The 15,188-nt window shown below is 46.6% G+C and overlaps 1 protein-coding gene across 1 annotated transcript in view; it reads right to left on the minus strand.

Annotated features, from left to right (window-relative positions):
- Nucleotides 1-15,188, minus strand: part of SLCO3A1 (solute carrier organic anion transporter family member 3A1) — a 215,388-nt gene that overhangs the window by 16,545 nt on the left and 183,655 nt on the right. The window contains exons 6-8 of the mRNA XM_054042741.1: nt 10,955-11,153; nt 9,195-9,333; nt 2,510-2,685 (exon numbers count right to left, since the gene is read on the minus strand). Coding sequence (XP_053898716.1) covers nt 2,510-2,685; nt 9,195-9,333; nt 10,955-11,153 — 514 coding nt within the window. The remainder of the gene's footprint in view (nt 1-2,509; nt 2,686-9,194; nt 9,334-10,954; nt 11,154-15,188) is intronic.

The following is a 15,188-nucleotide window of genomic DNA, read 5'->3' on the forward strand; positions in this document are numbered from 1 at the left end:
CTAATTTTTTGTGTGTGAAACATACTTATCAACCAGCATTAATGTTCCTCCTTTTCTTTCACCTGTTTTTGTATATTTAGGATCTTATCTAACTCCCACTGAAATTAGTGTGAATTTTTCCATTGAATCTAATAGGTACTGGATTGAGCTCGAAGGGTGTAAACTCTTCAGGGTGTGACTTGTCTTAATTTATGTCTGTGTAGCACCTACCACACCTTTGGGTGATGGATAAATAACAACAATAATAATACCAGAGAGTCCCAAAAACATCCTTTATATCTCTGATCACAGCACTGTTAGGACATCCCGGAATGACATGAAGTTATCTCCCATAACTTCATGTCTCCTTAGTTATCTGGTTCCAGGCTGTGTTGAAAACTTCAGTGCCTGAGATTACAGTGTGGACATTTAAACTAGACTCCAGGGTGTGGAAAGAGCCAGATATCCTGGTGAATCCTCTGAATATGCTCCTGCTGGCTGGGCCAGGAGAAGACACTTCGCTGCTCAGCTACGTTCGGCACAATTGCAACCAGGTCAGCCGGGGTGGGCTTCTTTTTGGCTGATTTGGGAGAGCTGGGAATCCCAATTCAAACTCATCATCAGTAACATCTGGGCCCCTCATACCAAGTGAGAGTGGTTTGTGGAATCAGTTGATTCAAACCTGTGGAGTGTCCAGAACACCAGGTGATGCTTGGCCCTTCACTGCCTCTTCTTCTGTGCATTTATGATAGATATTGGTGGTTCTGGTGGGAATATAGTTAAGATTTGACTTTTAGTGCTGTAAATTGTCAATTTCAAAGGGTTGTGAACTGAAGTTTTCTAACATTTCCTGTTTTCTCTTGTGTTCTCTTTCCTACCTGGCCATTGGCTTGTCTAATTTGAAAATGCACATTAAGAAGACGCTATTCAGGATTCTTCAAGTGCTGATAATTTCTCTCAACAAAGAACCCTTCAAGCCTCAAATTACCTTTGCCACAATATTGATGGCTGAAAATTCGATTTCCGTTTAGCTACTGTAGATGCCAGGAGAGAAATGAACTAGTAGGTGGAATATCTCATTCTATACTCTGCAGGGAGACATGCCCTCGCATAAGAGATCTGCCTGAGATCCACTGAAAAGTGTTTCTAACACAGACCCTATTGATTGAATTTTATTGGCATTTTCCAGGCCGCAGAATGGATCTGCTTATTGCACCTGTGATTAGAATAGGCTGTAAGCAATGGCCTGGATGGATGCAGTGATTCTGAATAAAGGCAAAGTTAGGTACGCATCTCAGGGGGCAGATAGATGTGTGTGTGTGTAGCTGCCTGGAAGGTCTGTGTATGGAAATAGCACACAGTAATTCAGTTGGAGATGATGATTTTGTCTTTGTGTGCATGTCTGGCCAAATCCAGAGATACTGAGCATCTCTAATTCCCACTGATGTCAGCATTTGGGCCAGCATGAGAGTTTTCGCTTCAGGTGATGCGTGCGCATTGTCCTACACCAGCTCATAAATCCATCCGTAGTCCTTTTTCGGTTTGTTTTTGCAGCCTCCTAGGATCTCTAGGCTATCTCTAAAAAAGCCTCATGAAACCACTGCTTGCAGGTGTCACGCAGTTGCGATCCTGCCACCTGACTGATTTTAGCCTTAACAGAAGCGGAACTTTCCTGATATCCTTTCCACTTCACGGTTTCTAGACGGATGGGGAGAACAAGGTCTGACCTTTTCCTTTGCAGCATATCTGCATGGACCCCTCCTTACCAGATTCACAGCCCTCCTTGCCCCTTGAGCTGCACAGAATCAATTCCCTTATTCTTTCCCCAGGTCAGTATTAAACACTGAAGTAAGTGGCGCTACCCCAGCAATGAATGTGGTTGTGCTGAGTGGCTCAGCCTGAGCCTAACAGAGACCTGCAGAGACAAAGAGACTGATGCATGCACAGCATCCAGCAACTGCCACTGCACTTGGGATTAGGGTGACCAGAGGTCCCGATTTATAGGGACAGTCCCGATTTTTGGGTCTTTTTCTTATATAGGCTCCTATTCCCCCCCCCCTCCCCCCCGATTTTTCACATTTGCTGTCTGGTCACCCTACTTGGGATGCTGAGTTCTGAAACTCTGGCTGCTTCTTTCAGGGGCCTACATGGGAGATGCGCACATAATAAGGGGCCTGGTTTTCAGAGGGCCTGAGCCCCCATTGAAGCCAAAGGGCACTCTCAGGCTGAATTCAGTGCAGCTGAATGTATAAGGGTGGGTCATTTTGTAGTGCCCTCCCACTCCAAGCAGGTCAAATCCCAAGATGTGCTGAGCGTCTGCGGCTCCTGTCAACTCCAATGGTAGTCAGAAGCACTCAGCGCCAGGAGTCCATCCTCCCCACATGCCCAGGGGCCGTGGGCAACAACGGTCCCCCTCGACCTAGACCCAGGGGAGGAGCCCTTCAGTTTTCAATTAATCTGCGGCAGCCTGTTGAAAGAAGCGATGGATCGAGAGCCAAGCAACTCATCAGATCCTCAGCACGGCTCTTACCTGATGAGTATGATAACTGACGGCGTCTGCGCCATGGCTCCAATCATGCTGCAAACACACATCACACACAGGAATGTCAAGAAGGCCTCTTGGCACCCAGGACTGGGGCATTTTCCGTGCATTACTGTAGCGTTCTCGGCTGGGACCAAACTGAGGCATGAGCAGGCAGTGAGATTCTGGAAGGCAGCACAGGGCAGGGGGGTTAAGGGAGAACAAGGCCCACTTTCCAAAACAACAGGCACTTTACAAGGAGGGGTTTGCCAACTAGCAAGTGTGCACCCTCCAGCGGTCAATTAATTAGCCACTAATAAGTCACTTGCTGAGCTGGTTTGGAAAGGCTTTTCCAGCTCCAATGCATTCTACCGGCAGCGTAGTTTCTCCTCCTCCTTGTTCTTTGCTTCCTGTCCTTTAACATCTCAAACAAATGTGGCTCTAAGAAAATTACCACCAAGTCGGACCCTTGTGAAAAGAAGAAAGAAAGGCTCTGTGTACCCGCATCAAGATAAAATATTGCCGTATTAAAGTTACAACTGCTTCCCAATATACCCCTGGCTGTTATAATTACCTCAGAGAGCATTACACAGAGGCACATTTCCCTACTGCAGGTTCAACTGCCTCATTCTGGCGCCTTGAAAGACGGCAGGGAGTGTACCAGGATGCGTGCCTACTCTCATAGCGAGGTAGGTATCAAAGGGAAGGTGGCAGAGACACTGGTGATTATGGAACCAACCTCAAGGGCTAACAGGGCTAACAGATGCCATCTAGTTTAGAAGGATTTGCACAGAACTGAAAGCTGCAGTCAGACAAGATAAAGTTTATCAATATGCGATCAGAAGGAGGAAAAAGCGACTGCATTCCCTTTGATCTTTCCTGCAAGCACAGGACGTCAAAAGAGGCTTTGTTTTCCAGTCACAGATGTTTTTGCACTCACCCCTCCCGGACTTTCTGATGGGAGGGATGGCAGCACAATTAAGACACAGAATAATAGCAAGGAATCCCTTAATGAATAGAGAGCAAAAACGATCATAAATGATTCATTGCTTGTCTGTCTTTGCAAGGCTGCTAGGCTTGCAGGTCACATGCGTATAAGAAAAAGGAGCACAAAAATAAAATACAATACAATAAAATAAAACCTCCAAGGTTCAAATAGAAATTCCTCCGCTTTTAAGCTGGGGTTTCTTTAGGGCTCCACACTAGCACGTGTTCTAGTTCAGTGCCTCCACAGATACAAGGATCCGTGGGGACTCCAGTCTATTCTTTCTGACATTGATCTCTTTCTCTGCATAGGAGTCGAAAGCATTGCCTTCTAAAATAACTGCATGGAGGGCGGCGGACACAAAAACTCAGCGCTCGGTGAACCTAGGAACGTTAATGATTTGACTGCAGGTGACTATATGGCTGGCATGCAATAATGAATGTAAAGAGGCCCTTTCCCATCAGTGACATGGCCACCTGAAGGCTCGTCTAGACAAGGGCAAATAACACCAGTGTAACGATATCGGTGTAGTTACACCAGTGCAAAGTCCTAATGCAGATGAGCTGCACTAGTGTGACTCGTCCTGGTAAGTTAACAGGGTAAAACTCAACCATGCAAGCCCTGCACAATGCATCTCCACGGGGGGTTGCACCAACATGCTCAGATTGCAATAACTATCCTGGTGCAAAAATCCCAGCATAGACAGGAGCTAAGTTAACTTTGCTAGCCCATCTGTTATGGCTGACTGTTTGGGAAGCCAAGTGGGTCACATCCCTATGCACTGAACTGGCTGATCGTTCCATGTGACTTATATACAGTTGGAAGGAGAGATCTATCTCTTCTGTGCAGTTGGCCCAATTCTGCTCTTACTTCCATGAATCCATATCTGATGCAACTCTACTGAAGTCAACGTAATTAAACTAGAATAAAGCTGGCATGAGCAGGACCGGCTCCAGGGTTTTTGCCGCCCCACGCGGCGAAAAAAAAAAAAAAAAAAAAAGCCGCGATCGCGATCAGCTCCACCACGCTGCTTTCTTCTTCGGCAGCAATTTGGCGGCAGGTCCCTCCCTCTGAGAGGGACCGAAGGACCCGCCGCCGAATTGCTGCCGAAGAGCCCGACGTGCCGCCCCTTCCCCTTGGCCGCCCCAAGCACCTGCTTGCTGGGCTGGTGCCTGGAGCCGGCCCTGGGCATGAGGTCAGAATCCAGTCTCCCTACATTTATGGTAAGTAAAGGGTTAGAATGTGCTCTAGTTACTTTAGAGAGAGTGACAAGGGACTGCATAGTAATTGGAATCTGATTTGGCCAGGATTCCTCCTGGATGCTGGCAATTCAGATCAACACAGCAGTTACACCATCCATAAGGAGCTTGTGGCATATCCCCCAGTCCCTGTGCGTCTAGCTCTGTTGCCTGAGCTTTCTCCCCTCTGCACCGTGCACCAGAGGTGTTATCTGAAAGTACTGCATCGTAAATAGAACTGAATGCAACAATTTTTTTGCTGCTCTTCTGAGTTCTTACCTAGGAGACCTTTGATCCTTTGTTACTGACACCATAACATGTGCTATAGTAACACACTGACATCGAACACTGACTTTCATCCTCTTCTATGAAGAGGCAATATTTTGCTACACGTGCCAAATTGCTATTGATTTTCCTGGACTACTCTGCAATCCCATCACCATTCTGTTGTAAATTTATCTTTGTCTTTCTGCAGCTCAACAGCTCATGCACCGGGAACGAGATTTTTTGAAAGCGTACGTATACAAAATTTGCACACCCAGGGGCCTCAATTTCCGGTGGAAGTTATGTGTGCAAATGACCCATGTTTTGTGGTTTTAAAAACCTGGTTCTGATTAGTTAGGAACAGGCTGGCATTTTGATGTGAATCCCTAAGACTTCAGCGCTACAACATTAGATTTGGAATTCATGTGACCTCAGCCAAAGGGGAAATAGAAAAAGAACACCATGAAACAAAAAAGATATATGGACAATGGCTTAACTCACAAGGGTCACTGAGAGCAGAGGACTGACTAGAAAAAGAATTTGCTGAAATGAAAGCGCCACCCTGCACCCCTTTAGCAATTATAAACCCGAAGCCTCTCTGCAGACCAACTTCATCACAAAGAACAATGGCATTCATATGAGAAAGGCAAACTGGAGAGGGAAGGCAGAGATACATGACTGGACACATACAGCACAGTGCAGTAAAGTTAAATAAAACATTCAGAGAATTTTATGCCCCAGTAAAAAGCAACTCTTGGCTCATCACACGTCTATAATAGCCACAAAATTCTCTAGACAGGTCATTATCTGGATTATGGGTTTAAAACCTGGTTTGGCAATATGGCGTTAGTTCAGGGCCATTACATGGCCAAACTGGTCCATAATTCTTGATAATGCCTTTTCCAGAGGATGCTATTGCTTCATTAATTCATGTCCAAAAACACTACTTCGAAAAAGCCAAGATGGTGCCAATGAAGAGGTTAAACAGGAGAGAGCAAATGAGAAAGAGGAAGGGGAGGAAGAGAAAGGGAGACTTTTGCTGGATGGGTTTATGCTTATAGCAGGTTAGCTCTGATAGTTACATAGCAAAGAGACCTGAAACAATTCCTGAATTTTCTTTACCATGCTCATTTCTAAGGAGCAACAGGTTTGCTTTGAGCAACGCAGTGTAAATGCCACTTTTACATCCTGCCACTAGCTAGCATTATTTTTCTTCTTGTCAATGAATAATTTAGCACATCAGAAGGACGCTTCTTTCCTACTGACACTTTGCTCCGTCCCAGAAATTTTGCTGTCAAAACAATCACATTGGAATGAAGTGGTGGTTGTAAGGCAAATGCCAGAGGAAACGCACGAGATTAACATGTACAGCTTCTGCAGTTTTGCCTGCAATGATCCAGGATACAATTATTTTCTTAGCTATAACATGAAGATCCAGGAGTTGGCATCATGCTATCTCCTTTGCTGGTAAGCACTTTGGTAGCTCAGAAGCCATTTCATTCATCTCAGTAGAATGCAAACAACTCAGGTGCTGGAGTGGGAAGCCAGAAGTCGGGATAGTAAAGAACAAGTCTAAATATGCACCCAATTGTTGCCCCCCAACTTGTCCCTGTACAGTTCTCTCGCCATGCCCTGAGGTAGAGATTGCAGTTTACCCACAGAGTGGTGAACCCTTACTGAAGGAGTCTGACTTGAGAAAGGACCGTGTAAAAGCAAAGTAAGGACATGAGGATGTGCCTGGAGATGATCACAGACAGAGAAGGGTCACCTTCAGCTCCCAGAAAATTCTGCTTGCCTGGGCCAGAGGGGCACTTAGAGACATCTAGCAATGCACTAACTAGAGGGCTAAACAGAGGGCCATCCAAATTCACCTGTCACTGTCAGATACCACTCCCTCTGGCAAGTAAAACTTGCCTATGTAGCACCTGCCTACTGACACACTCTGACTCTGTAAAGATGGTGGTGAAGTCCAAGTGCCAATGTCGCAGCTCCACGGAGCAAGGGAGCTAATGGAGACAAGATTTCTGTTCAGCGACTGCAGTGATTCTTCACTTGTTAGTCGGGAGCTTTTGTCTCAACTTCCTGGCACCTCCAGGTCCATTAAGCCCTTCAGGGAAGGAACCAAGGCTCTGCTACGCCCCTCCCCATTTGGGTTTGATAGCTCCTCTCTCTTTTCCTAAAGCACCGGCCTGCCCCTCCCGCACACCCGACAGCAGCACAGTGGGTCCGTCTCTGGACTCTCCCATCTGTGCGTATGGCACAATGGAGAAGGGGAAAATTTTCCCTGAGAAGTGGGGATTTACACTTCCTGCCAGAGTGTTTTCAGACTAATCCGAACTGTCCACACATGACAGAATGGAAAGGAGAGGCCGAGCTTTGAGAATATCAGTGGTGGGGGGGCAAGCCAGGGAAACAGGAATGTAGTACAGTCTTGCGAATAAAGAAGGGCAATGCAGATCAGGGATAATTGGATACAATGAGCTTTGCTGTTTCAGCAGCCATGAACATTTAATAAGGCCCCATGTGCACAGAAAAGCGAGGCACTCGGAGTTCCTCAAATGGATTTTTGGCCAAGGCTCTTTATGATCTAGGCTGTAGCTCTCTAAGGACGCGGCTACCCACGGATTCCCTTTCATTCCTGCACCAACTCTTTTGCAGCATCACTCTTAACACACTAAAACTTTAAGAATTAAAAAAAAAAAAAAAGAAAGATCAGCTCAAGATATCGTAAGAGATTCCTTATCTTAACAGGTATCGTAGGAGATTCTGAGACCCCAAATAGCAGGTCTCCTTCACATAGAGAGGGTTTGCATTTTCTAAACGAAATAAACCCGTAGATTTTAAGTCTGGGGATATAGAATACCCATGGCTATTAATTTCAGGGAGTTGCTGTAGGCCACGCTCTTCATTTGGCCCCCTGCTGTTGGTGTTGAGTCAGAGAGGAGAAGAGAAGAGGACAGGAAGTGGGTGAAAGAGGAGAGGAAATAGAAGAAATGGAGGGAAGGAGAGAGAAGAGGAAATGGGGAAGGCAGCACAAGGGGAACAGCAGAAGGGAGGGGAAGAACAAAGGCAGGAGAAATGGGAGTGAGCAGAAAGAAGAAACGAGATGTCTATATAACCTGCCGGTAACAGAACCCACTAGTACCCATGATGGGACTAGACTCTGCCATAGGCTGGTTGGTCGGCCTTCAAGTTGTGCTCTCTCTGTTTCGGTGTCTGACCGATTTGCATTTGCAGCAGGAAGCTGTGGGTCAGCTGATTTTCATCACATTTGAGAAGCGAGAAGCCAGATGGCAAAGGTGGCAAGTGCAGACTGTCCCTTAAGAGCTTCAGCTCTGCCTATGGTCTCCCTTTGAGTGATTCTGTCCATGATGTGGCTTCCCACAGAGCCTCAGCTATGGCTGGGCTAAGAGGAGACAAGCTTCACATGTGAATGCAAGAGCACAGCATCCAATGGATGGTGTAGCTGGAAGAAGGGAGCTCCCTCCTCACTTAGAGACGATCCCATCGGACCATGGCCAGAGATAAAAGGGTATAAAAATGAGGTACTCAATTTCTCTCACCCTTAGGTGCTAAGACACAGCGAGGCCCTTCACAGTCAACCCTCACCCTACCTATAACGTCTCATTCACGACTGAGCTGTCGATGCTCACCTCTGATTGGCCCGATACCAGCCTCCATCGCCCACTTGTTACATTTTAAAACAAGCACTTTTGCGCTTTCTCCCGTGCTGTCCCCTATGCTTGGGAGGTGCAAAAACTAACTCATGATCCTCCTTCAGAGTCCTCCTCAGCTCTCCTTGGATGTGACACCTACAAAAACACTTGACAACGGTCAGGCTGTTGGTATGCATAGACCACTGCCGAACACTGACCGATGTTGTTTCCTTGTGCTTCCCTGTCTGTCTGTATCCATCTGTTGTCTCTTGTCTTACACTAAGATTGCAAACTCCTTGGGGGCAGGGATTGTCTTTTTGTTCTGTGTTTGTACAGCACCTTGCACAATGGGTGCCTGATCCATTGCTGGGACTCCAAGGTACTATGGTAATCCATATAATAATAATAATAATAATAATAAGATGAAGACAAACGTCAATCTCTGGGCCTTCAGCCATCCTCAGTTGTAAATGAATGACTCTTACTATGTATACACACTAACCTCCCAACCACACACAGATAGGAGATGTTGAGTAAATCACGACAATTACCGTGCTCCTGCAGCCTGCAAAGCAGGCGGACAAGTAGGTGATCCCATCTGCCCCACAAACTGGAGTGAAGGAATCGGTTTGGCATTCACAGTTGATATTGCAGGGGGAGTATGGGTCCAAGGGCAAGGTCGGAGTTGAGCTGCAAAAGAAGCAGAATCAGAAATGGATGCACAGTGCAATAATGCCAGCTGGCTTTTCTGAGAAGTGTCACACGAAGGGGGCTTAGCCAATCACTGCAAGCAAAGGGAGAGAAGGGTGGGTGGGATGTTTGGGTGCCGGCAGAAGGAACCCGAGGCCATACGCTCCTTCTGTGACAGAAACACATTGAGGTTTATTATTTCCGGCTCCCTCCATCTCCCCAGGGTGGCTCAGGATGGTGCTGGAAAAATCTAATGTGAAGTTCCATGGGTGTTGTCTCAGCCCTGAGCAGCCCTGGGATCAGACCTCCAGGACAGGAGAGGCTGTATTTATCTAGCACAATAACAGCAAGCTGAAGACGTGCTGACATTTTCATCCTCAAAGAGCCACTGTCCCATGCTGAGAAACTTCAGAAGAATACAGAATCATTCTATCTGTGTTAGGACCCAGCTCTGCAGGGCCTCCTGAGTCCTAGTACCCTGCCTCAAAATGGGTCTCATCTCCAGCCAAGTAGCAAGTGGGAAAGCGCCTTTTGCTCATCATACAGGCCCCAAATTTCCAAAACTGGGTGCCTCGAGTTTGACGCCTAAATCCCCATTTAAGCCACCTCAGTAAAAGCACCCAGAGTTTCCCTAGATTTCAGTGGGATAGGTGGGTGCTTAGCACTTGCAAAGATCAGGCCAGAGCGGCTCCACTTATCTCAGTGGATTCACGCTGCGTTTACACCAGCCTCCATGAGATCAGAATCTGGCCTTGTGTTTCTAGCCGTTGGGTCAGTTTCAGTTAAGCTCAGTGGAATTCGGCTCTCAGACTTGTTATTGTTCTGTTTCCCCTCCAGGCACTTCTATAGAATGGGCCCAATACAGCCATAGTGGAAGTGGGTGCCTCTCCACTGACTTCAATGGAGTCCTCCCCACTTGTGTGGGGAATGCATTTACTGTAACACTATTACTCTAAACTGTTATGTACTCCTGGAGAGACAAGGTGGGGGAGGTAATATCAATAAACAGAAGTTGGTCCAGTAAAAGATATTACCTCACCCCACAGGCACCAACTCTGTGGGTGCACCGGTGGCCCCACTGATCAACTCCTCCCCCTTTCACCCCCACACCTCCTGCCTGCCGGCGGGCCCCACCAATCAGCTCCTTCCCCTCCCTCCCAGAGCTTCCCGCCCGCTGCGATCAGCTGTTTAGTGGTGGGCAGGAGGCACTGGGGGTTCGGAGGAGGTGCAAAGGTGGGGCGCACTCGGGGAGGGAACAGAGGGGTGGGAAGAGGTGGGGCAGAGCAGACGTGGGAAGAGACGGAGTGGAACTTTGGGAGAAGAGCTGGAGTGGAGGCGGGGCCTGGGGCGGAGCAGGGGTCAGGCACCCCCAGGGAAATGAGACATTCGGTGCCTGTGCCTCACCCACTTTGGGACCAACATAGCTACATCAACACTTCATACAACTTAACCCTAGAGACACTCAAATACCAGTGATGGGTGTGGTATAAAAACCTAGAAAAATAGAGAAACAGCACTGATAAGAGCAGGTTAGTTTAGCTAACACCGCTGTGCTATACTTTCTGGGCTGTATCACAGGACGGGAGGTGGGAGATGGAGTTGAAATCCTCTCTGTACTCACTTGTTTCCATAGGGAACAGTAACCCCAGCTACAGGCCCCGTGTCGCAGCCCAGGAATAGGAAAGAGACATAGCAAGCTGTGGACACCAGGTTAACGAGCATGGCCATCCTGATGGCTCCTAGAGCAGACAGGCTGAGCTTCTTCACCAGGAGACCGCCCAGGAATATGCCCAGACATGCACATGGGATCGCTGTCATCCCTGCAAGAAGGAAAAAAGAGTCAGGAAGATGCACAAGGAGAAAGTGGGAGCTGAAAAAACACACTGCATGTAGAAGCATTTTATTAGATCAATGACTAGATCAGTGTGCTAGTGACGGGGGAAGCGCTAAAGGCTCAGAGTCCCCACTAGATGCTTATCCATTCATGTGGGTTCTCCTTAGGAGTGACCATGTGAGACTTCAGGTCCCAGAAGCTGTTAGCACTCACCTGTAGCAGAATTACTTCCTCCCTGGGATGATGGAATTAAAGGCTATAGGTCACTGCTCCCTGCCTCCCTGCTGCCCCAGCCAGCAAAGAACTGGTCCTCTACAGTGCTTTGTCCAGGCAGTGGCGTCTCCACTGATTTCCCCAAGGGAGACTAATCCACAGTCTAATAGAGCTCGTGCAAGATTTCCAGAAGTGACCAGTGATTGTGGATGCCCAACATGAGACACTTTCAAGGGGCCTGATCTTCAGAGGAGAGGTGTTCAGTACTGTCTGAGAATCAGGTCTCTTTATGAAGTCTCAAGTTTGGTACTCAAAATCACTAGTCGCTTCTAAAAACTCAGCCCCCCACTTCAGAAACATTCTCACAATATTCAGCCTCTTTTTGCTCACTTTCACCTCATCGCTGCTGGTCATACCCAAGACCATTCCGCAACGAGGTCTCTGGATTCTGCGGCAGGTGGGAAATTTTGCAGCAATTTCATTTAAATGTAAAAAAAAATGGAGGTTTTCAATTAGTTCTGCAGAAAATTGCATAACAATCAGGACAGCAGCCTGCATGCTATTCCTGTTGATATTCAACCAGACTCATTGTATGGTGTCAGTGTTTGATAGGTCCATGCCAGAGGCCCATTTGGATGGTGGGGATTGCAGATTATTCAGAATCAACAACTAGATGCCTTAACCGGGTGCTGGGGAAAGGACGCCTGTCACAAAGAGAGCACTGGGACTTTGTGGGGAATAAGTGTCAGGAGCAAATGAATACAGAGCCTGTGTTTGTATCAAGGTCCTTCCATGTAAAGGAGGAAAGAGGAGAAGCGCAGAGAGTACAGGGGCAGCAGCAGGATGGTTCCAAAAGAAAATGTTGGAAAGGTGACCAGGATGCATCACATGGGCGAGCAGAACAACTGCTTGCAGCTCTTTTGTTGGCTGTGTTTCCAATTTGACGCAGGCCAAATTGCAGGGGAGATGGGAGCTCAGCTGGGGAACTGGGCTCTCCATCTTAAACTGAGAACAGAGAGCAACTCTCTACTGCGTGAATCATCAGGCAGGCAGTTACAGGGGCGGCACTCGGTCAGACGTTCCCAGGTTTCCCGCATAGCATCGTGGGCAGCAGGCCGGCGTCCCTGCTTTAGGTGAGGAGCTTTAAAGGCTATTTATGCCCTTGCTGCAAGAATGAAGAATATCATTTCTCACAGAAACAACGGATTCTAGATAAAACAACTTCTGTGAGCCCTGGGGTAGGGAGCATGATTTAGAGCAGTGGTTCTCAAAGCCGGTCCGCCGCTTGTTCAGGGAAAGCCCCTGGCGGGCCGGGCCGGTTTGTTTACCTGCCGCTGCTTTCTGCAGCCAGTGGCAGTCGCGATCGGCTGAACCTGCAGACACGGCAGGTAAACAAACCGGCCTGGCCCACCGGGGGCTTTCCTTGAACAAGCGGCGGCCCCAGTTTGAGAACCAGTGGTTTAGCCCTTCCCTAAAATCATTGATACCTTTTCACATCACCACCCCTTAAAATATGTATGAAAATAAGAAAAAATATTAGGAGTACATTATTTCACTTAGGTTTAAATAGCCTCTCTTTCACAATTTTTTCTTATTTTTGTGGCTGAACAGGCACCTAGGACAACAGCTTGTATAACAAACATTTTCATTATGTAGCAAGTATCCTAATTTCTGAGCTGGTGTGGCAAAAGGCCTCTGAGCCAGGAATGGAGATAACCATTTAGTTCTCAGGTGGCAGTACAGGTCAGAAGACATATAAATAGCATGGTCAGTCTTCAATCTGGCCAGACCAGCATGGACAAAGATGATTACGTCTTTCAGGACATAACTGCATAGTTTGGAAATGGAGACCTGTACAAGCCCTTCCAGGGGTCAGCACCACCATGTTGCACAACGGACACTTGACAAAATTATTGTGACAGACATTGGTGAGCGGGGGATGTTATGTCATTCAGTCGTACAATTTTTCAGTTGTTCAAACTTCTTCTTATTTAGGGTGACCAGACGTCCTGATAAAATCGGAACCGTCCTGATTTTTCGGTGTTTGTCCCGATATTTCGCTCCGCCGGCAGAAACTCGGCCTTTTTTTTTTTGCTCCGCTGGCGGACCCCCCTCCCTCCGGTGTCCTGATATTTTGTTCCTCTCATCTGGTCACCCTATTCTTATTCAGCATTTTTTTTTATATATTCACTTCTAAGGATAACAAATTTCTTACTGGAATCTGGGGAATCATTATTTCTAGCAGCCCTTGCTGTGATCTGAAGCTGTTTCTTCTGGCTGGAGCAATCTGAATCATATCAGATGCTTTTACCTTTTAAAGGTAAACATGACCCTTGGTGGTGGTTAGGTCATCCTGTAATTTGTCAACGATCTTAATAAATGTTACATGGACTTGTGCTGAATCGCTAAAGTGCAAAAGCTGGTTCTTTAAAACTAACGAATCACTGGATGAGAGTTTCTTTCTGATTTAACTAATGGATTCAACTTAATTTGCCTTGAGTTTACAGCTTCAAAATTAGGAGTAATGCACAATCTCCCAGAATTCATCTGGGAAAAAGTGGCTGGAGGGCAGAAATTCACTTGCAGGGGTTGGTGACAGCTGTCCAGTTGAAAAGCCACTAAAAAGTTAGAGAAACAAGACCAGCGTAAAATCAGAACTGTGATATAATCAGCCGCACGATTCCCTCTAGAAGAGGTGACTGTAAAATGACCCTGCAGATGATTACCACCTCTACCACTTCAAATCTAAAATTACAGAAAGTTTATGACCCGAAAAATTTCTTACTGGGGGAAATGGAGGCAATACCCCTTTACTGAGTTAGAGGAAACCTTTAAAATTTCCTCATCCTCCGCACCCAATCAGGTGTTTAAAGCTCCCAAAAGTACAAAATTTGCTATTGGAACCTTTTCCATAAACCAGTCAATGTCCATCAAGCTCTGTCCATAAAGATTCATTATACAAAAGAGAGCCCAAAGGAGGCAAATAAACATTCAGCGCTGACAAAATAGATTTAGCTGAGAAACTAATACTATAGTCCTGGAAATAAGGGTTATTGAAGGCATTAACATGCTAGTTATGACTCTTAATTTGGTAGAAATGAAAAGGGCTAGCCCACATGCCAGTCTAACCATGCTTAACGTCCCTTCTCAGAAGGATTCAAAGCCCAATAAACAAAAGGACTCCTCCTTCGTAAACCAAGTTTCCTGGAGGAAAACTAAATTAAATTGAGACAAATAATTCCTAAAATCCAATTCCTGGGATTTACTTTTCAGGCCTGTAATATTTCATGAGGAAATTTTGCTAGAAATGTTACAAGAATCCTGATCAGGCCTACTTTGTCAATCCACCTCCCTTTTTAAGTCTTCAACTGAGAAACTGTCATGAACAGTGGCACCATTAGCTTTGTAGCTAGGCCCAATTCCCCCAGAATTATCATCTTCAGCCCACTGAATGTGATCTTGGTCAATTCACAGAGGGCCACATTTTCTAATTTGGGGCAAATCATTTTTGGTGTGCCAGAGTTTAGACAGCTCGGGCTTGATTTCCAGAAGTGCTGAGCATCCCCACATAATCAGTGACTTCAACTGCAGTTGTGAGAGCTCAGAACATCTGAAAATAGGCCCTTGTTGTCTAAATTTGGATCCCTAAAAGCCAAGGCATCCAAAACGAGAGGATTAAATGTATATATTACACACACACACAACCTCTCCAGGACCCGTTTTCTACTCTGTAAAATGGGGATTCTAACACGCTCTCTCTTTCTGTACACTCACTCATTTCACCAAGAGCGCTGAGATCCTCAGGTGA

The sequence above is a fragment of the Malaclemys terrapin genome, chromosome 10 (assembly GCF_027887155.1).
Source record: "Malaclemys terrapin pileata isolate rMalTer1 chromosome 10, rMalTer1.hap1, whole genome shotgun sequence".
NCBI lineage: Eukaryota > Metazoa > Chordata > Testudines > Emydidae > Malaclemys > Malaclemys terrapin.